General features: G+C 55.0%; 1 protein-coding gene across 1 annotated transcript in view; it reads left to right on the forward strand.

Annotated features, from left to right (window-relative positions):
- Window positions 1-22,537, forward strand: part of CLIC6 (chloride intracellular channel 6) — a 35,961-nt gene that overhangs the window by 12,156 nt on the left and 1,268 nt on the right. The window contains exons 2-5 of the mRNA XM_037040600.1: window positions 15,567-15,676; window positions 16,159-16,284; window positions 16,851-16,957; window positions 17,447-17,628. Of these exons, the coding sequence (XP_036896495.1) occupies window positions 15,567-15,676; window positions 16,159-16,284; window positions 16,851-16,957; window positions 17,447-17,628 (525 nt within the window). The remainder of the gene's footprint in view (window positions 1-15,566; window positions 15,677-16,158; window positions 16,285-16,850; window positions 16,958-17,446; window positions 17,629-22,537) is intronic.

Here is a 22,537-nt window from a genome sequence, read left to right on the forward strand (position 1 = left end):
GCGGGTCAAGGGTGGCCGGCCACAGAATCCACCCAAATACATTGATCGTTACTACAGTGGAGAAGAGCACATGCTCTCAGCATTGGGGATGCGGTTAGGATTAAAAGGCTGTTTGAATAGTTCAGAGCTATGTTTCAAATATGAAGGCTGACAGTACGTTTCTTGGGACGGAGGTGTAATGGTGGAAGAAGTTATTCTTAAGTTCTGAGGACGTGGGAGCGCGAGAAGCACGTCCCAAGACTGAGCATCAGCCCCCTGGTGGTCTGGGGTGAGGAACCTAATCAGCCACGTTAGCGATGGCGCGCAATGAGACCCACCACTGCCGCGTGTGGGTAGACGGCCTGAACCATCGGTCAGCTCTGCGATCAAAGTCCATGTGGAAAGTGTTACTAACTGCACGCTTTTACTAATTTACTGATTTCCATGACAAGCTCACAAGAAGTGTGATGCACGATATTTGCATCCCCGGAGACGCTGGTACAATATCCCTAAGTGACCCCTGTGAGACCTGGAACCGAGGGTTGGAAGGGAGGCCTGAGTGGTTGGACTCCTGGGCTGGCACAGCCGCGTCCATCTGGGCACTGGGTTTGGTCCGTAGCTGCTGTCCTCGCTGGGTACTTGTTGCTCCACTAGAGGGCGAAAGAGGGCAGGCAAGAGGCAGCGGGGCCAGGGGCCAGGCAGGTGGCTTCCTGTCCCGTTAGCATTCCCTCTGCCTTGCAGACAAGGGAAAGAAGCGGAGAAGCCTGACAGGTGATCCGCTGGTGGATGGCGCAAATGGAATCGATGGCCTGTTACCCGCCAGCAGCCCCTCTTGACCTTGGCGGTCACCCCTGCACTACCATCGTGGAGTAGCAGGAGTCTGGCAGGATGCCCTCTGCTTACAGCGTGCTCTGCGTGGGCGCTCCTCCCTCATAAGTCCATGGTGGCCTGTCCCCGCCACACGCCACTGGCCCAGCCCCATCCTGCACCTCACCGAGAAGTGTGGGCAGGACCCCTGAGGACTGCGCCTTCCCCTGTGCCAAGTGCGGGGAGCAGAGAGGAGGGAACTCTGGGCCGAGGGATGCTTGCTCAGAGGGTGGCGCGGGAGGGGGTCAGACTAGGTGAGTGGCGCACTCAGGCGAGGCGAGGAGACGGGTCTCTGCGTCTGAGGTTCCAGAATTCCAGCGGGGGCAGCAGATTCGGACGGCAGCAACTCAAAATCTCCTCCCCAAAGAAAGCCGCTGTCCGGCATTCTTTGCGCCTCACAGAAATTGTGACATTAGCTGAGTGCATTAGGGACTGGCCTCTCTGTCACATTGCTGCTGGCTTTCCCCCATGTCATCGCTGTCATCCCCTTAGGGGGTGGGTGACATCTTTTAGAACATGGTACCTTTCATGGGCGACTCCTCCCCCAATTTTGTGGTTGATGGGGCATTTCTGTGGGCATTCCCTTAGCTCTTGCCAAAGAAAATAATCTGTTGTATCATTGTTTCCATGGGAAAATCAGTCAATGTATCAATTCAACTCATGTCATCTTTCCCAGGAACATAGGCCACTTACGAAGAACGACTTTCCTCTAAACAGGATCAGCCACTGATATTTCAGAAACAGGTTTTTAAAATCCCTGGTCCAGATTTCCAGAACTAGAAGCCTGTGGCATACTTTGTTGAATTAGCTTTTCAAGGTTTGTAGAATATTACTAAAATCTTACTTCTGGCACCAGTGGCAACTGAATAAAGATGGAGATAGGTAAAAATCCCCTGAAATTATTCAACTATCCACAGAAGATAATGTCTGAAGTGAGTTTATGGCTCTAGATTTCTCTGATGTAGGTGGTTTTCGATGTTCTCAACACCATGAGTAACCCAAACTGGGCCAGGAAGAGAGCGAAACTGGGGAAGCCTGGGAAGCTGGCTCTTCTCTGGGCGGACCTGTCCTCCTGCCCCCTGTCACCGTGCCCTCGACACATGGAAGACAGCGGATGTTCTGTTCACAGTGCTGCGGAGCGCTGGCTGCTGAGGGGACCGATTGATCGGCTCACACATTCATTCACCGATCCGGCAAGCGTTATCGAGCATCCTGAATTCTGTAAAGGAAAACCCTTGATCATTTTTGCAGTTTTCTCTTTCAGAGTGAGGCATTGTGTTCCTGGTTTGGGGCACCGCACACTTGTTGCCCTTTTCACTCTGTACCTGACTTTGTCAAGTTGACCTTGACCGAGTAGATTCGCAGAGGAGACAGTGTCAGGCCAGGCCCTGTCAGCACCCCTCCTCCTGGTGTTGGTTGGGGGGTCTCTGTGCCCACCGTCCTGTGGATCCTAACCGTCACCAGTTACTGTGCATCTGGACAGAGGTGGGGTCCAGAGGGCCAGCTCAGATCTGGTGTGGATGGTGTGATGGGGGCTGGACGGACTAAGGCATGTAGCCCCCTCGGGGTGGAAAATACCTGAGACACAGCAAGTGTCCCGCTTCCTTTAAATCCTCTGAACTTTCTTATTTTCCTGTGTGTGGATGGCTTTGTATCCGCGACAGGTGAGAGCACTTACAGAATCAGAGTCTCATGCACCATTCTCGTCTGAAGGAGGTCCGTCTGTCCCCATGGAGTTCATCGCCGACAGGCGGGCGCCTGCTGTGAAATATCGTCACGTTATTCTACACGAAAAGCGGCCTTTGTCGCCTCCTTTCTGAATCCCAGTTTCCGAGCCTTACTCTTCAGCCCTGAACGTGGCACTGAAGTATGGCGGTTCTTAAGGAACTTAAGAAAATATTTATTCAGATCCTTTGCCCATTTTTATTGGATTTTTTTCCTACGTTATATGAGTTCTTCATATATTTNCCAGGCCCTGTCAGCACCCCTCCTCCTGGTGTTGGTTGGGGGGTCTCTGTGCCCACCGTCCTGTGGATCCTAACCGTTACCAGTTACTGTGCATCTGGACAGAGGTGCGGTCCAGAGGGCCAGCTCAGATCTGGTGTGGATGGTGTGATGGGGGCTGGACGGACTAAGGCATGTAGCCCCCTTGGGGTGGAAAATACCTGAGACACAGTAAGTGTCCCGCTTCCTTTAAATCCTCTGAACTTTCTTATTTTCCTGTGTGTGGATGGCTTTGCATCCGCGACAGGTGAGAGCACTTACAGAATCAGAGTCTCATGCACCATTCTCGTCTGAAGGAGGTCCGCGACAGGTGAGAGCACTTACAGAATCAGAGTCTCATGCACCATTCTCGTCTGAAGGAGGTCCGTCTATCCCCATGGAGTTCATCGCCGACAGGCGGGCGCCTGCTGTGAAATATGGTCACGTTATTCTACACGAAAAGCGGCCTTTGTCGCCTCCTTTCTGAATCCCAGTTTTCGAGCCTTACTCTTCAGCCCTGAACGTGGCACTGAAGTATGGCGGTTCTTAAGGAACTTAAGAAAATATTTATTCAGATCCTTTGCCCATTTTTATTGGATTTTTTTCCTACGTTATATGAGTTCTTTGTATATTTTGGATGTTAAGCCTTGATCAGATACTGGATTTGTAAGTGTCCGCCCCCATTCAGCATGTTGCCTTTCCCGTTGTTGGTGGGTTTCTTTGTGCGGAAGCTCTGCAGTCTGGTACAGTCCTCGTTTACTTCCGCTTTGGTGGCCTCAGTGTTTGGTGTCAAATCCAAGCCATCACCATGACCGCTGCCAAGGAACTCACCGCCCCGGTTTTCTTCTAAGATTTTTTATTGCTTGAGATTTCACATTCAAGTCTTTGATCATTTTTGAGTTACTTTTGGGTAGAGTGTAGACAGTGGTCCAGTGTCATTCTTTCGCATGTTGCAGTCCAGTTTTCCCAACCTCGTTTATTGAAGAGACTGTCCTTACTGCCTTATTGTCTATTTCTGGCTCTTTTGTTGTCAATTAATTGTCCATATATTTGTGCATTTATTTCTAGGCTCTCTGTTCTGTTCACTTGATTTATGCTCCTGTTTTTATGCCAATATTGTACTGCTTTGATGACTGTAGCTTTGTTACATAGTTTGAAATCAGGGAGCGTGATGCCTTCAGCTTTGTTGTTAAGATTGTGTTGGCTATTTTGGGTCTTCTGGATTTAATTTTAGATTCTGGATATCTTTCATAGCTATAGTGACCGGCTATGTAATTAATATAGATTCTCAAAAATGCCTTACACTTTTTGGAAAGAGACCTGACAAGTATACATTTATAAAGTGAACTTTACTAAAATAAGACATGAGGGTTCCTCTGGCTTGGCCACTTCATCAAACACCTGTGGCAGCTGTAGAACGTTACCCAAGTGACTCTTTCGTGTTGTAGGTGAGGAAATGGACGGCTTGTGGGGAGGTCAGAGGTTGTCGGGACTGTCCAGGGCTGGCTCGGGGGAGACAGGAGTCACCACCACCACTTACCTCGACAGACCATGGCTTTTCGTCTAGGCAGTCCTGGGAGATGCAGGCTTTCACGGAGGCCAGTGCCGGCATTTTCAGGCAGGTGGATGCACCCAGATCCTTCATATCACGCCATCCCGGGGGTTCCTGCCTTCTGTCTGAAAAGTGAACCACCGAGCCTGTGACTTCTGCCACCTTTCAGGATTAAAAGACGACACTGAATATATATATTTTAAAAACATTTTTACCAAAAACACCTTTTACCATGAAAAGGAAAACATTCTAAAAATTCGCAGTGGTCCTAAACCCAATCTCTTAAGAATTCCCTTGAGTAACCCTAAGATATTTCTGATTAGCTGGTTAGCTTCGGCCTGAGCAGAAAGTGTTACAGAAACACCAAGCCCCACCCCAGCCCTCCCACCCTGGCCCATAGAACGGCCCTAAGTCCGTCACTGATACCAACCTCTCCGTCCTCAAGGCACTAGACTTTCCTCTTTGTTCAATAGGTAGTTCCAGGCCTTCGGCCTCCTTAAAACTTAGGAACATTTCAAAGAAAAGTAGAGAGGAAGAAGGTGCCATTTTTATGTTTCAGGAAGCTCCCTGTTTCTAAAGGATTTTGCAGAAGAGCTAGGGAATTCCGAACAAACCGAGAAAGCTGAATGTGAACACTTTTAGAGAGAACCAGAAGTTCCTTCCCATGGTCTCTCCGCCCCACTACCCCCGCGCCCCCCTCTTTCTCCAAGGCTCTTAAAGTCGAGAAACAAATCATATACCTTCCCTCGCTAATTTCCTCCCGAGCCAGGCCTGCACTGCTGCTGATCTGAAGTCGCGCTGCACGTTTAAAGGCCGACTGTCCGGACCCAACTGTGTCTGGGGCTCGGTGAGCGCGGTGCTCAGGACGGGGAGAGGCGGTCCTCTCCGACCAGTCTTCCCCTGGTGCTGAAGTCCGGTATGGGGACCAGCATGCCCTCGTCTTTCCAGGACTTCCTTGGTTTATGAAACGGGAAACCCTTGGTTGCAGGAAGCCCCAGTCCTGCGCAAACTGGGAAGGGTCAGCTCTGAGAGGGGCTGAAAGCTAACTGGTGACATTCTCCAACAGAACGGACATACGGATGGACATGGTAAAAGTCTGAACATGCATGTCAAGGCTGCCACTAGGGGGCACCAACAGCCAAAGAGTGAGAATCATCATAAACCTGGTATCGGAAAACCAGCTCACCTTCATTGTCCTGCAGTTACACTGGTCAGAAGCTTGATGTGGGTCTGGCTGGGCTGAAATTAAGGCATCATCGGGCCTCCCTCTCTTTTGGGGGGCTCTCAGGGGAGACTCCATGCCCTCGTCCTTTCGGCTTCAAGAGGCCCTCTGCATTCCTTGGCTTGTGGCCCCTTCCTTCACGTTTCAGGTTCCTCTTTGACCACTGTACCTTGGTCAAGTCTTCCCTGAGCACAGCGGGGGGAGGATCTCCTTTCAAGGCTGCGTGTGGTCAGGCTGGGCCCACCTGACAGTCCGGGACCAGCTCCCCACCTCAAATCCAAACTTCTGTGCCCTGGGTAAGGAGTCATGTGCCCAGGTCTGAGTACTGGGGTGTGGACAGCTTTGGGGGTCATCGCTGGGCCTCCTGCACCAGCAAACAGTCTTGGAGTTTGTCCTTTCCCATTCTGTGGCTGTCACCCCAGGCCACGGCCAGAACGAGCTGTGGTCAAGGGGGACCCACCTGGAGAGGCGACGGGTGGCATTGTCCTGCCTGCTCCGAGAACATCCCACTGCTGGTTGGTGCCTGCCTGGTCTGAGCTGGGAGGAGCAGGTCTGAAAAGCCCCTTCCAGGCAGCAGGAAATATCTTCGCTTAGGGGTCCCAGTTCTCTGGGTGCTTGTATTGAAAGCACTTCATGGCCAAGGTCAGGCCTCTGATTTTACCTGCCCTAAAAAAATTCCAGACCCAAACTCCTGGCCACGAGACACGGAGAGTGCTACGTGGTCTGTGGTGGCCTGGGAGGGGCAGACCCAGCAGGCTCCATGGAGGAGCGCCTCGGCCTTGCGCGCTCCGCTGGAGGGAGGGCTGGGCCTGCCCCTGAGGTGCGTGCCGTGCAGGACTCTGGTCGCTGCCGGCAGGTGATGGACTCCTGTGTGGGGATGGGAGATGCGATCTCACACTCGTTGTGGCCTTAAGTTCTGGCACGAGTTTCCTGTAGAGGAAGCAAAAACATAACAGATGGTCAGAGGCCCCCAGCCCACTTGGTCACCACAGATGTTCTTGGGGCTGTCAGGGGTCTTCTCCCCTGTGCTCCTGCCCTCGCCCGGCACACAGGACAGTGGTTTACCGTCCCACCCGACCTCTCTTCCGTCCCAGCCACTGTGTGTCCTTCGCCCTTTCCACCTGCTCCTAGTGTGTTTGTTCCTGTGGGTTCCTGCAAGCCACCTCCGATCCTCCCTGAGAGCGGGGGGCTGCTGACTTGGGGACCCCGGGCAGGCTTTCCTGTCAGACTGGGACAGGGGCCTGTGCTCTGCTCTTCAGCCTCAGGGGAAAGAAACCTGGAGATGAGAGAGAAACCGTGGCTTTTGTTGAGAGCAAGTGGGGACTAGAAAATGAGGTGGCCCTGGCTGCTGGTCTGCAGTGTCTGTCCCACCAGAGCTGGGCCCCTGTGGAACATCAGCCACCTGCACGGAATTTAACTGCCTGTCATTCCTAGAGGTGTCCTGCCAGCGGGCGGGCGAGGGCTATCCTGTGTCAGGGTCTCTGAGCCACTCAGCGTGTTCACTTGGCTTGTCTTGGATTCCCTCGTCCCCCGCCCGCAGCCTTGGCCGGTCACAGGTTCCCAGGCAGCTGGCGGTCCATGTCCTCAGGTGCCCAGGTGTCCGGACATCATCTGACCAATCACAGATTCACCTGTGCCACTGTTCTGGTCCAGGAGGGGCAATGCCCCGTGGCTGGGTGACCTGTGAGAACTTTAATAACCTGTCCCCTCCGTAAAAATAAGTTCTTATCTAGGCAGACAATTGGGCGACCACCAGTCCCAGCTCACTTGGGAATAGGGGGGAAGATGTGGATTTCCAGTTTGACACTCAGGGCAGTCTAGGTGAAGCTGAGGGGGCTGGTCACCCAGAGTGAGTCATTTGGGGCGGGTGGGAAAGGAACCCCCCAGGCAGGAAGGCTGGGGGTCGGGGGCAGATCAGGCCAGCCACCATAGGCCGCTGCTAGGCCTGCGGCGGCGTTCTCTGCAGGGAGGGGCCTGGTTTTGTCCTTGTTAAAGGAACAACGTTGCTCCCTGGTGAGAGTTTTTAGGGAGGGACCTGGTGGGTCAGCCTCTGCCGAGGGCGCTGCCAGGGGAGTGGGAAGGAATGAGCGTGTCACAGGCCAGGAGCTCAAGGGAACAGTTAGTCACTCCTTCTGGACAGAGGTCCGCCCCGAAGGAATGTAACCGACAGGAAATAATTAGCAAACAATTTGGTGCTAAACCAGGCAGAGCTGACTGGACCGGACTACAGGGAAGGGGGAGAGAATGCTGACCGCTGACCGGAGGGTCACACACAGGGACTTGGGGTGGGGAGTGCTCACCGACCAGGCCTGACTTGGGAGTTCTGTAAGGGGGGAGATAAAATTATTCCAGGGAGGGGACACGGGACAGCTAAGGACACAGCAGCAGTCGGAGAGAGTGACTGGCTTGACTGGTGTATGTATGGAAAGTGGAAAGGAAGGGAAGAAAGGCAGCAAGGAAGGACAGAAGGAAACAGGCTGAGGATTGATGGACAGATGGGGGGGTGGGCAAAGGGGGGAAAGCAGTGACCGTCAAGCTTCCTGTCACGTGTCGTTCTGTGTGTCACCCACGCTGAGGGGCAGTGCCGCGATCTGTACGCCGTGGAGGAGGAAAGGCCTGTGTTAGAGGCTGGGTTCTCGCCTGGGGCCCATGGCTGGAGAGCAGCGTAATTCCAGTTTGTGCCTGCGTCCTGCTCTGCAGAGGTCTGAGGGAACGGTCTTTGGTCAGGGTGCACCTGAGCAGGGTTCAGGAAAGGTGAGGGGGCCAGAGATGCAAGACAGAGACCCGGCAGGGGGCTGCCAGGTCGGGGCACACCCTGGGCCCTGAGACCAGGGCAGGCGCTGTCGAAGGAAGGAGCACCCACGGGGCACAGACCGATGTTCAATAAAGGCTGGGAAGGAGCCCGCTTTCTGCCATAAGGACCCGGACAGGCGCTGGGACCGTTACCCGGATCCAGCCCTGGAGAACCAGAGGGGGCTCTGTTCATCTAACCATGCGTGAGGCTGTGGGCAGGTGCCACCGTCTCCCTGAGCCTCAGCTTCCTCATCTGTGAAATGGGACTCTTGACAGACCATCTTATGGGAGTCTGGGAGGGTGGAATCCCATAATGTCCGCCATTGTTTGGAACCGTCCTTGAAAACCGAGGAAACCAGCTTAGAAATCATCGATTCGGGAGAGCAATTGCCTTCAAAAACATTCACATTGGACGATGAAGGGGTGAGCTAGGCTGTTTGCTGCCCCCACCCCTGTTCCTTATAATCACCTTTCTTTGTGTGGGTCTGCAATTCCAACTGCCAACTGCAAAGTCAGAAAGGAGACCTGCCTTTACCTTTGACCAGCAGAGTCTTTTGGTGTCATTTCTTGCATGAAAGCAGTGCCCCGGGGCTGCCAGCCCTGCCCTGGGTTGGGGCCCAGAGCTCTCTGGATGTCCTGGCCTTGGGGCCTTAGCCCCCAGGCTGGTGTGACTCCTGGACCCCAAGGCCAGGCCAGGGCCCTGCCTTTTTGCCTGCGGGCTGAAGATGCATTTGCTTTTGTAATTAAGAAAATGACTGGTTGCTAATTTTCCTTGGAATAGGTATCGGAGGCGTTACTTTTTGTGGGGGGGTGGGAATCAGTGGTTCTTTAAGGACAGTACCGTTTGGCATGAAAAATCAGACGGACGGAGCCTTGTTACAAAGCTCCCTAAATTCCGTAATTGCCTGTTCTGGTGCGCGCAGGGTGGGGAGTGTAACGATGATGAAGTTGATGGTGATAATGACGATAATCGCCTCCTTCATTGGGTGCCCAGGAGACTGGCGCCCATCACACAGAGCCCGGCGGGCGGTGGGGGGGCGTCGGGGTCCGCATCCCCGTGTTTCACATGCAGACACTGAGGGGCGGGGAGGACAAATGAGTTGCTCAGGGCCCCACAATTAGGGAGAAGTGGGGCCAGAGGGACGCCCACCAGCCCTGCCTGGCTCCGGCTCCCCCCACCACCCAGATGCTGTGGCCTCAGAGACACCTGATTCTTGCTGCTTTGAAGTGGAAACTTCAACTTATCAGGCAAATGGAAAGAATGATACATTTTTTTAACTTACAGAATTATTCAAAAGCAGGAAGTCTCAGATCTATTTAAAGGCTGCATTCGAAGTGCAACCAGGAGACCCAGAGGCTGGGGGAAGAGGTGGATGCCAGTGGCTCAGGCCTTTGCACTCTCCCCTATCTCTCCCTCCCCGACCCTCCCTCCCCGCTTCCTCTCTTCCCTGTCCCCTCCTCCTCCCCCTTCTCCTCCCCATGCCCCACCCTGTCTCCTCTTTCCTCCCCTTAGGTGTCACTCTCTGGAGCTCTTGGTACTGAGAATCCTTGAGCCTCTGAAAGGGAAGCTCAAGGACATGGGCCCAGACAAGGAGCTGAAGGGGCCTCGGCACTGTCGGGAGTGACCGGGCTCCAGGCCCACGGGAGCCACTGGGGTGGCGCCCCAGTCACTGTGGAACGCTCCCTGCAGGCAGGGACCTCTGCCGGGGCCTGGGAGCCCCCAGGTGAATGCAGCTGTGCCCTGGCTCCCAACACCGCGGGTTCCAGGGTTGGAGAGATCCCAGCAAGAAAAGCCCCAGTGAGAGTGCCCCCCATTGGGCCTGCTCACTGGGGTGGGGGGGGGGAACGTGTCCCTGTCCTGCCCTGCTCTGGATGGCAGGCCCAGTGCAGAGACCCCCGGGGCAGAGACCCTGGGTGCAGGCTGGGTGTTGTGGTGAACAGTCCCTGCTCCCTCATTTTCTGTTACAAGTACAGCTATTCCACGTGTCACACGTGGCAGATGACCCTTGGAGCCTCATGTGCCACCGAGGGTGTCCCTCAAAGTCCAGAGTCAGTTGTATGTGCTGCAGAACTGTCTGCTGAGAGCAGGGACCGGCCGTTGTGGAGAAGAGCAGGGAAGACCTGCAGAACCCGGGAGGGTGGCCGTTCTCACTGTTCTGACAGAGGCCGAGGCCCCCCTCCCCCAGCCACAGTGTGCATGTCCCATGGCCCTCTCCCGAAGGGGGCGAGGCCACCACGCCTGCAGCAGAGGACTCAGGAAGCACTCAGGGAGATGTGTAGGTGGGTCGAGGGAGGGCGTCATCTCCCTCAGGGTTGGCTTGGACTCTCTCCCTGGCTGCCCTGTGTCCAGCCTTCGGCTGGGCCGGTGGCCAGCAGAGGCCTGGCCTGTCCTTGGGGCTGCACTGTTCTTCTCAGAGAGAACTGCTTCTGTGGCTGCCCACATCCCACTCCACCTCTGACCCCCGCCCTCCCTGCTCAGCTACTGTGGCTATTCAGCCCAGGCCCTCGGGAACGCTGGAGCCGGAGCAGGCCCTGCACTCACCGATTCTCTCCACGTCCGGTGATGGAGCCCACCAGGCCGCTGCCCCAGGCTCCTCCAGTTCCCGCGGGGCTCGGCACGCTCGCTCCCCTGCACGCAGGACACACTTCTTTCCTCTTTGGCTGGAAGCCAGTACAAGGGGCAATTAGAATATTATCAGTTTACTGCCTCTTTCGAATTTTCTCTCCATCCCCAAATTGAGGTCCATTTCACTTGGGTAGAGAAAAGGGCTTACTTTACGAAATGGGTTTACCATGGAGACCCACACAGAACCTTCCAGAAGGAAGGTAGAGCCGAGAAGGTGAGAAGTCAAGGTGGTGAGTGCATGCCTGGCCTGCTCGGTGGGGAAGGAGCACGTGGGGAGTGAGAAGCCACCAGGATTCTCTTGTCCTGAGATTGGCAGGTTGAGGCTGGGGTGCCAGGGGCCCTTGACTGGAAGGTGGGGGGGCTGAGATCTGCCCCTCACCTGTGACTCTAGCCCAGCATGGCAGAGGCCATTTACCTGAAACAAAAGACATTAAAGGAAAATGAAAAAAAATTCTGAATGGAACTGAGCTCTCCGAGAAGGTAGGAGAGGCTCTGATTGGATGAGGGCCCAAGGTGAAGGCCTCTGTAGCCGCCTTTGGCCTCACCCCCAGGCCGTGGGCCTGTGCGTGGGGAGGCAGCCGGCGCAGGCGGGGACTCAGCAGGGTTACCGCCCATCTCAGATGCCACAGAGGGTCTCAGTGGCCAACGGAGTTTCTCAGCACATTTCTCAGAGGCCTCGGCATTTCCTCCTGAGAACCACCACCATAGGCACTCAGAGCAGTTGAATTTGAAAGGCAGACACGCAGCTCCCGGTCGTCCAAGTGCCTGGGTCTTCACCGGAAACACACACGCTCTGATCCGCAACAGCGCACCTTGCTGTTATCAGAAAGGCACACACCAAACTTCCCCCGTGGGCTCCACAGTCCGCTGAGGGGTGGCGCCCGGAGTGTAATTAGCCGAGAGCATTATCAGCGAAGAGAACAGAGCTTCACAGGATAAACACACCCACGGCGGCCACTCTGCCAGTTACTCCCTCCCACCATGCACGCCTCTGTCCCGTCGTCCTGTCTGGTTCTCGAGTGCGAGGGCCCGCTCTCCCGGGCTGGCTGGTAATGGGCGCTGGTGGGCATGTCCCCACCTCCTTCCTGCGGTCACACCCAGCCCTGAAGCACATTAAAGTAATAAAATTAGGCAGCAAGGCGTCCTCATCACTCCCACCGTGTTCCCGTAACTCCCTCATTTACAGCAGATGAGACAGAAAAAAAATTCAGAGCAGTTGAAGATGAGGCAACACAGGGTATGTAGATGTGGTGTTACTGGCCGGCCTGGCCGCTGGCTGATTCTTCTAGAACAGCCTCTGTCCGCTGGCCGTGCTGCGTGGCAGCAATTCCGTTTCAAGGCCACGTGCTGGGGGCGGGGAGGGGGGGACGTGCACCTCGGCAGCTTCCATCACTACCTTCTAAGCTGTGGGTGTTGTGGCCTTACAGACCGCTGTCCAGCCCTGGCCACAGGCCTGGTCCCCACTGCAGTTCGGGAAGGAGCCTCTTAAGAAGTCTAAGTTTTCAGAGAGTCAGGTGACAAAGGCCGTTTTTATTTTTAAAGAGTGTATTGCTCCTCCCCTCCTTATGCGTCCTGAAGATGTGGCTGCTGGGCATGGCAGCAGCAAGTTCGGGGAGAACTGGCGTGAGTGTGAGACTCTGGGGAGACGGGAAGGGAAGAAGGCGGCTTGCTGCCCGAAGGCCCGTCTCGTCCCGGCTCAGAGCCCGCCCTCACACAGCTGCACGCGGACCCCAGGCAGGGCTGGCGGGGGCCCGCCCAGGGTAGGGTGTGTTGTACCAGGATCCCCAAGGGTATGGAGAGCAGGGGGGAGGAAGGAAACCAGAGCCCTGCTCTGCAGGCCCTCTCTCAGACCTTCCTGGGCTCAGTGCAACCGCTAGAAAAAGAAGAGGCTCGGAAGCCGAGAAACAAGTCAGGGCTGGCCCAAGTATGGGCCTTTGTGTCCCTGCGCCCATCTCCCCCGCCCCCCTCCTTGGCCTGACTCTGCGCCAGCCTGCAGCAGGCGAGGAAGCGGCCTGGTTAGGAGGGATCCCAAGCCCCAAGCCGCTGGGACCTTTCTAGACTCGGCTGTGCTCTGCCTCTCACTCTAGCATAGGCTGAGCAGGAGACAGGCGGCCTTCCCAGTGGCCAGGCGGGGGTGGGACCCCCAGGTGGGGCATGGCTTCAGGTGCCTGGGGTGGGGGGGCACTGTTTCAGGGCCCCGGTACAGGGGAGTTGTAGTGACTACCGTCCACCTCCCCACCCCTCAGGCTTCCAGCAGCTTCACAGCCTCCAGCTGGCGTGGGTGGGGAATGCTCAGCCACCCGCCTCTGCTGGTGGACTGGTCGGTAAAGGCTGGAGGCAGGAAGGGAGAGCCTGAGGGGTTGGAAGGATGTGCAGCAAGTGCCCGGAGTTTGGGGGACTCTGAATTCTGGGCGCACTGGCGCCTCTCTGTGTTTTTAAAGCCTACCCATCACCTTCACGGGGCCCTGACATCACGGTGCCTTGAGGGCGGGGCTTGTTAAAATTCAGATTCCTGGGCCTCACACCCGATCTACCAAATCCAAACATTCATATTTCTCTTCTTTTGAATTAATATATTTACTTTATTTTCTTTTTTAAATATAACGTGCACCCAAATACTCAAACCTGAAGACTTTGTGAATATACCTGTGTGGCCACCACCCAGATCAAGATATGGGACGTGTCTGCCACCAGAAAGGGCCCCCTCCTGCCCCTCCCAGAACCACGCACCTGCGTTGCCAGAGCACCTGCTGCTCCGACCTCCATCACATGGAGACGGCTGCCTGTATTTGAACTTCGCCTGCACTGGGCCGTGCAGGATTCTTCAGAGTTGGGTTTCTTTCTCTCTGGGAGGGGGTGCGTTTGTATTGCCCCTGGTATAATAGCCGGTGCGCTTCCACGGGGGGCAGGGGCCTGCTGAATGGCCGCCCTGCGGCTGAGTGATTCCTTCTACTCTCCGTGGTACCCGGGTAGTCTCCAGGGTTTGGCTATTATACCGATGCTGCTAAGGACGTTCGGACGTGTGTCTCAGCGCCCACATGCGCTCCTTTCTGTTGGCGGTGGAATCGCTCCATCGCTGGGCGGATGCATGAGTGGCTTTTGGGAGCGAACACAAACAGTTTCCCGAACTTGCTGTGCCCGTTTTCACTCCCACCAGCGATGAAGGAAGATGCAGTTGCTCTGGGCGCTTTGTCTGCGTGTGGTGTGGTCCGCGCTTTTCCGGGGGTGGGGGGAGGGTGTGCAGGGGATCCTCAGGTCCCGACCACACGGCTCGCTGCTCATGGTGGTGAGATGGGTTACGTACGTTCCAGCCACTTGCATTCCGCCTTCTGTGGAGAGGCTGGGTAAGTCTTTCTGACACCGGGCTGTGGGACCCTTCCCCTCTCTACTTGCAGGGCATCGGGTCCCTGAGGACCTCTCCTGGTGACTTAGGACACAGCCCAGGAAGCCCGTCTTAGGAGGCCTCTGTCACTTGTCCAGTTTTCTTAAGGCTTCTCTTCTCAGCCCCCCAAGCAGCAGGTCACTGTCTGCCTGGTGTCCTTCTGTCACTCACATCCTACAGAGAGTGCTCTTTTCTCAGTTTATTTTTTGTTTTAACGACACGGGGCATCAGTGGACTTCCCAGCTGGAGCATGGCTATTTGTGTCGCTGAAGTCTGGCGATGGGAGGGGCATGACCAAGCCACCTCATTGCCCTTCCCCCATCGTTTTTCGGCCCCACAACCTGTCAGAGTTGTGTGGCGTGAGGACCACAGAGGAGGAAGGCGAGTTTCGGAGCTGCCTTTGCCAGCCTCGACTGCACCACTTGGTTTCCGTCCCCTCCCTCGCGTCTCCAGCCCCTGCGGGATCCTTTGCTGGTGCAGTGCACACGCGTGCAGTGTGCCCCGGGCCTGTGCCCCAGGACATAGGCCTGGGTCCAACCTGCTTTGTTATCAGACGGGAAGCTTTTCATAAACTTCCACCCTTGACACCAGCCGAGTGATCATCTACCTCCCAAGTGCCGTTGCTCCCCATCTCCCCGCACCCCGTGAACCAGAGGAGGGGGTGTGAACGTTGGAGAGCGCGCAGGGGTCTCGGAGTGCGTGTTATCCTGCAGTCCCACTTCGTGGTGAGCACAGCCCCGACTCGGAGGGATGCTGTTTCACCGGCAGTGTCTGCTGCTCTGGCTTGAAGCACGATCATTCTAGAACTACAGGCGTGTGGCTCCCGCAGACAATCGAGGGCTAGAGGGTGATGGGACGGAGGTGTCTTTCTCCTTCACCCTTGAGGACCAGAGGAATTGCCTCTTCCCATTGCTTCCCTCTGCAAACTGCAGCTCAGAGGCCCCACACGGCAGGAGTGGTCCGGGGAAGGGTGTCCCTGTCTTCTCCCCACGCCCCCCACCCCACCTTGGCACAGAGGCTGAGTGAAGGGGCCTCAGAAGGACATTTACAGTACCATGACCATGAACAAAAACACACAGCCGTCTCGGGTGCGTGCCCTGCAGCGTCTGGCGTTGGTAAGGCGGAGAGTGGCTCCCATCGAGTGTTCTTTCTCCGCCCGCAGGCCGGCTGCGACGGGGAGAGCATCGGAAACTGCCCGTTTTCTCAGCGCCTCTTCATGATTCTCTGGCTGAAGGGCGTCATATTTAATGTGACAACTGTGGACCTGAAAAGGTAAGACGAGGCTCTGCATTGTCGGAATAACTACTTCATCACACATGCGTGCACACGCGCACACACCAAGACACACGGTGTTATCTCGGGCATGTCCACCCGCACCCTGTGGGTGCCCTGCGCTGCCGCCCCCGGCATGGGCTCAGCGGTCTTTACAAGAGCAAGCCCACGTGATCAGGAAGGAGTGAGCATTGGGGGCACCCGGAGGAACCTGCTCTCCCACTTACTGGTCAGCCCCGAACTTCTCCAAAGCCTGTCTGAACCCCATCCCGGGTGGTAACTCTGGGGAGAGTGAACCCTTTCACCCCCCAGGTCCAGAGAAGGGGCCACACTGTCAGTGCTGGTGAGACATTCTGTAAAGGCACAGCATCCTTGGACGCTCTCAAGGGTCTTTTCTCTTCGACGGGGAGGGCACGGCCAAGCCCTGGGGTTGAGTCTAAACCCTGGCGGCTGCCCACACAGCTGCCCCTCCCCCGCCCCAGGAAACCCGCAGACCTGCAGAACTTGGCTCCTGGGACGAACCCGCCTTTCATGACTTTCGACGGGGAGGTGAAGATGGACGTGAACAAGATTGAGGAGTTCCTGGAAGAGAAATTGGCCCCCCCGAGGTAGGCCTCTCAGCCCAGCCCATGGCCTCACCATCCCCCCACCCCCATAGATGGTTCTGAAGCTCTTCTCTGGGTGTGTTTGGTTTTCTGTGGCCATGCAAGGCTCTTCCTAACTGTACCCGTGTGCCATGGCAAACACGGGGCGAGATTAGAAGCCTCCAGGGAAGGGGGCCCCAATTTCTTTGCTCTGAACCTGTAGTTGGGAAGTGAGGGGAGAGGTTGGCTGATGCCTTGTGGGTGGGACACATTGTAGGCTGTTGGCTGGAAGGGAAGGAGCAGGCGTTGGCAACATCGTGGCCTGGAACGGAACCTCCAGTCCATCACCTTCGCTGTAGCAGAGAGGGAACTTGGACCAGGGAGGCCGGGTGGGCCTCGTGCCCAGGGTGAGAACGGTCTAGACCTTTCTCCCTCACCTGTGTGGCTGTGAACCTCGAAGATAAAAAAGATTAGGAAAACATTCGAGGGGAAGTCATTTTTGCACCCACTCAGCCAAGACCTGTCCCCCCTTCGGTTATCCCAACTCAAACATCACTCATCTGTGACTGTCCAATCTTGAATCGTTCAAGGTACCCCAAGCTGGCGACCCAGCACCCTGAATCCAACTCTGCAGGAAATGACGTGTTTGCCAAATTCTCAGCATTTATAAAAAACACCAAGAAGGACGCCAATGAGAGTGAGTACCTACCCCTTCCCGGGATCTGTTTCCACGCAGCCCTCCCCTCGGCCTCGGGGGCAGTTTCATAGGAGATGCTGGGAATCCTGCCTCATTCCCAGGGGGGGTAGGAGGGACCCGTGTGTAGAAACGAAGAGGAAGTGCCTCTAACTTCAAACCTGCACGTGGGGGTAAAGACACCGAGTGCCCCTTCTAGAGGCCGGAAGCCTGGAAAACAACATTTTTTACAGTGACAGAATGGTCACCGGGTGTTCCCAGCTGCATCATGGGAATGGTTTAAACGCCAGTGCTGCTGGGCCTGCTTTGCGGGGGGGAACCCCTAAAGGGCTCTCAAGGAACGAGTGGGTTCTGGAAACTGCAGGGTCGTGTGGACAGCGGAGCTATTTCCAGGGAGGGCTGAGGCCAGGTCGTCCTCCCACCCTCGTGTCTGGAGAAAGGCGGCGCTCGCTCACGGGACCCCTCCCATCCTCCTTTGCCTTCCCGTTGCAGTTCATGAGAAGAACCTGCTGAAGGCCCTGAGGAAGCTGGACAGTTACTTAAACAGCCCCCTGCCCGACGAGGTGGACGCCGGCAGCAGGGAGGAGGTGGCGGTGTCGGGGCGCAAGTTCCTGGACGGGGACGAGCTCACGCTGGCGGACTGCAACCTCCTACCCAAGCTGCACATTATCAAGGTGCGTTGCTCTCCCGCCACGTGAACGGGCCTCTGCTTTGTTTCGTTTTGATGTGTGTTTTGGCCGGACAGCGAACACCATCCGAAACATGCAAAGTCTGGCCTGTTTCTGTGTGAGGCAGCCCCACCCCAGGTTTCAGAAGCACAACTGGTCTCGGGCGGACCTCTGACGTCCTCCGGGACACCTGGCTCCCGGCCCGCCATCCTCACCGCGCTCCCCCAGGTCTTGTCCCCACAGCCAGAAGAAAACCACCGTAACAGCCCTTGAGGGTCATACTGGCATCTGGTGCCCAAGGCCTGGACATGAGGAGTGGAGTCATGAGGATTCAAATGGGCACACAGCCCATGGCTGGTGGTGGTCTGGGCAAACAGAGCCCTGTAGGGGTGGTATCCACCCCGCCAGCCGGGGGCAGAGGTGGCTCTTTGGCTGGGCCTCCCCCGGGGTCTGGCGTCCTGTCTTCCCAGAGAGTTGAACATGAGATGCAAGCCAGGGACTGTACGTTGTGGGGGTGGGAGACTCCCTGAGTGGTGCGTCTTTAACAGGAGAAGGCATAAGAATTGTTTGGGGAGCTTTCTAGAAACGGAAATCGCTTGATCCAGCCCCTGGCCCACCTCGTCAGAGCTCCTGGGAGTGAGCCGGAGGCTCTGTAGCAGATGGTGCCACCCTGGAACCCTTAGTTGTGGCTGTCACTGGGGTGTCTGGCCTTTCGGTCACCTACAGCTGTTGCTATGTTTTCATCACTAATGCTATAGCCTCGGCCCTCAGCAGCCTCAGATGCCCTAGGAAGAAGCCCGGGTCTCGTGCTGGGGCATCTTTATTATTCAAATCCTGCCCGGTCCAGAGTTCGGTCCCTGGTGTAGGAGGAAGGGGAGAGAAGATACAGGGACATACAGGACGAGGACCCTGCGTTCTCGTACACATGTAATCGACATTTTGGAAATCTACAATGTAGGTTTACATGACCTGGGCCACCGAGGCCCCTGTGGGCCACCAGCCACCCTGGTCACTCCATGTTACCCTGCCTTTCTCTTTCCACGTTGCTTCTTCCTCCCCACACCTCTCCCAATCCGCTGGTTCTCTTCTTCTCTCTCCCCTGTTGTGCCCGAAGGTGGCAATTTGAAATTCTAGCCCTAAAGATATTGCTGATCCTACAAGTGAATGCTTTGAAAAGAACATTATAAATAACTTTATAGTATTACAATAACAATATAAATAACATGGCCAGTGTCTTGACGTCGAAAATTTAATGACAGCATATTAACGCCTCAAACCTGCTGCACTGGTGATGGTTGAAATTGGACGTTTGGAAGCCACTTTGAAACAAGCTGTTTATATAGTTGTGTTTTGGGTGAGTCCCTTCAATGAATGCATTTTAGTCACGACAGCAATTGCCGCTTGTCCAGCTCCCATAAAAAAATTTTACGTTTCAGTGTAAATAAAGTGTTTTACCCTGAATAGAGTAAAACAGAGAACTCCATGGCTCCAGTCTAAGCTCTAGTAGCAAACTCTTCAAAGCCATTTAGCACTCAAAATACCAAACACCTTAATAATCTTCCGGGAGGGAGCATTTCTGAGAGGAAATGGGAATCCATCTGAAGGAATTCATGGTAAAAGAGGAGAGGGGAAAGGAATTTATAATTTATTTGCTTTCCTGAAACCCAGCAAAAACAGTAGAACAAAGTAGAGTGTAGCTTCACCTTCCATAAAGCCAGAAAGGAACAGATCGCCAAGTCAAAGACTAAGCCACGTCATCCGGTGCCGCAGGGGCAAGGCACGCTCGTCTGTATGTTAGCAAGGCTCGGCTCACTCTAAAAGTTGGCCACACCGCTCTGAAAGGCCAGCCCAGACTTGTCTGTCTGAGGACCAGGGCTCGGAGCAGCTGCGGGAGAAGCAGAGAACATCCCTGCCCAGGGCACGTGCGGCAAAGGTCTCTCGGGAGGCGCAGCAGATGGCGGAGCCACACAGTGGTGCTGTCTTTGCTTTCTGTCACTGTCCCCTCATCCAAAGGAACAGGGAGGGGCGTGGCATTTTGCTTTGTGGCTGCAGAGCAGAGCAGAGAAGCAAGCCTTGAACCACTCAAGAGAGACAGTCAAGGACCGGAGCTTCGTTTTCAGCCACAGTGACCTCCTGCTTAATCTGCAAGCCTCAGAGTGGAGAACGCCTAAACCAGACCCTGACCCTGACGCTGCTGTGTCCCTGGGCAGAGTGGCGAGCAGTTTGGTGAGACTATTCGAGGTTAAGCACCGCAATTGGTCAACCAGCCGCCCCATCTCACTCCCTTGGCCTGGTTGTTTCCCCCTCACCTGAGGACATGTTTTCATTGCTTTCAGAGAGAGAGGAAGGGAGACAAAGAAACACTGGGGTGAGAGCAAAGCATCGATTGGTTGCTTCCTGTTCTCGCTGGGCTGGGGATGTGTGTGCTGGGACTGAGCATCAAACCCGCAACCTAGGCATGTACCCTGACCAGGAATTGAACCCACAACACTCAGTTACGGGTCGACGCTCCAACCAACTGAGCCACACCAGCCTGGGTCCTTGGCCCTATTTTTAAGCAAATAGGAGGTGCAATAGATGAGCAGAAAGAATCCAAGTGGGATCCCTCTGTGGGTGGACGCGATCCCCAAAAGGGGAGGGGGAGAAGGATGGAGAGAACGGCAACCACAGGACAAAGGCAGGCGGGGAACGCGCGTGTGATGCGGCATCGCTCTAGTGGCTTAAAGAATGCTCCAGACGGACACTTCCCCACGGCCTCCAAGAAGTGCAAGTCCATGGATCTTTCGAGGAGAAAACCCAGAGACCCAACACAAGATGTCAAAAGTATATACAACACCACGGAGAAGAGGGAACTCGGGCTGGCAGAGATCAAGGAGAAAACGTGGAGACAAATAAAATGACTGCAGAATTAAAAGTTACATCAGAAGTAACGAGACATAGAAAAAGACATTGTGGAAATGAGTCAGGGTGCGGGGCACAGGCCGGAGGAAGCCACCCCGACTCAAACAGAAGAGTAACAGCAGGCGAGAGAGACCCCCGGTGCACGCAGTTGGGCACAAGAGAACAGGGGAAGAGGAAGGAAGAGAAGGGGGCTCAGAGGGACAGTCCCTGTGAGTAAAAGGACACTTTGACCTTTGGTGCAAACAGTCCGCCACGATTACAAAGCCAGGGCCCCAGAAAATCGACACACTGTGACATCTCTGGTAAATCACTGAAATCGGAGGATGAGAAAAGAACTGTTTTGGCCTCTGGACAATAATAGCAACGGCAGCGATGACGATGACGATGATGAATTAAATAAGGAGCAGAGCCACCTCACAGGGAAGACGCTCAGACTGGCCTTATATGTCTCCATGACCACATTTAAAAACAACAACAACAGAAAAATGGCTTAATATTACAGAGAACGAAGGGGAGAGCACTGTGATGTAAGAATTTTATAGCTAGGTAAATTGTTTTTATCTAGACTCCCCATCTCAATAGAAGAAGCACTCCTGAGCCCATTTAAAAGATAGAATAACTCTATGATGAAATAATAAAGTCGCAATCGAAATAAGAATCTGAACACAGAAACGTGTGATGTAAAAAGACTGTGGAGAAACATGAGCCTGCTTGGAACTAATACCAGGCCTGAGACGGACCACAGCGAGGATGACAGAACAGGACAGGACACAGCAAATGGGGCCGTTGTGACGGACACGCCTAGAAGGGGACATTTACGGGGGGGGGGGGGATGGCGAGAGGTGGAGTTCTACCAATTCCCTCATTTGTCACACATAGGAGCGAAGAGACACCATTTGAAGTTGGTAAATCAAGAAATCGACAGTTCCTGCTATTTCAGGCTATACAGGAAACAATTGGGAAAGTTAAAACAGACCAGAAACCTTCTAAGTCATCAAAAGGGAAGCACACACAAATAAACGCAGATAGGCGAAAAGCAAAGTGTTACATTCAGAAAATATGATATGAAATCAAGTTTCCATCTGTAAGAGTCACACATGTTATAGGTTTACTCAGAGGTGAAAAAAAAAAGGCAAAGCCAAGCCAGGCAAATGCAAGCAAAAGGCGAGCAGGATTCTTGACATTAATGTCAGTAAGGCTGACTCTGAGCGGGAGATGTCAAACATAGTAGGAGGCTTTCTCAAAGGCACAGGGTCCTGCCCTGGTGCCACACTGCGTGGGTGGCTGCTGGCCTCCCAGACCTGGGAAAAGCGTCCCAAAGATTGTCCCGTCTGTGGTTAAGTCTCACGTCACTGCAGGCAGCCCAGAACCAGTGGGGTAGGAGGCAGCAAAGCGGATTGGTTTGTGTGGCTGCTGGGGTGTGAACTGTGTCCCCCCGAAATTCACATGCCGAAGTCCTGACACCCAGGACCTTGGAACAGGATCTCACTGGGAAATGGGCCCTCGCAGATGTAAGGAGTGAAGATCACTTTGACCTTATATTGGAGCAGGGTGGCCCCCGTGCAATGCGGTTACAAGGAGGGTGAGTCTGGGCTCAGACGCAAAGGCAGTGAGGACACCTGGTGAGGAAAACACCAAGGGAAGACCGGAGTTGCGCCGTCACAAGACAAGGAGCTGCCCGCAGCTCACAGTGACGTCAGAAACCGAGTCCCGCATCGGGCCCTCATGGCCCCGCTGATACCTTCGTGTGGGACCTCCGTCCACCAGGACTATGAGAGAACGCACTTTTGCTGCCTCGGCCACCCAGTCTGTGCTCTTGGCTCAGGTGGGCCTAGGCAGTCGGTGAGAGTCCCCAGCGGCGTCCACCCCGTTTGTAGCTTGTTCCCCAGCAGCCTCTGTTCAGCCCAAGGGAACTCACCACACCGTTGCGTTGCCGGCGACCCTTACTCCCAGTTTCCCCGGGGGTGAGGACTTGTGTCCTGAACCTGTCCTGTGCACACGGCAGACCACAGCG

The sequence above is a fragment of the Sturnira hondurensis genome, unplaced genomic scaffold, assembly GCF_014824575.4.
Source record: "Sturnira hondurensis isolate 20B ecotype Veracruz unplaced genomic scaffold, ASM1482457v3 Scaffold0002640, whole genome shotgun sequence".
Lineage (NCBI taxonomy): Eukaryota > Metazoa > Chordata > Mammalia > Chiroptera > Phyllostomidae > Sturnira > Sturnira hondurensis.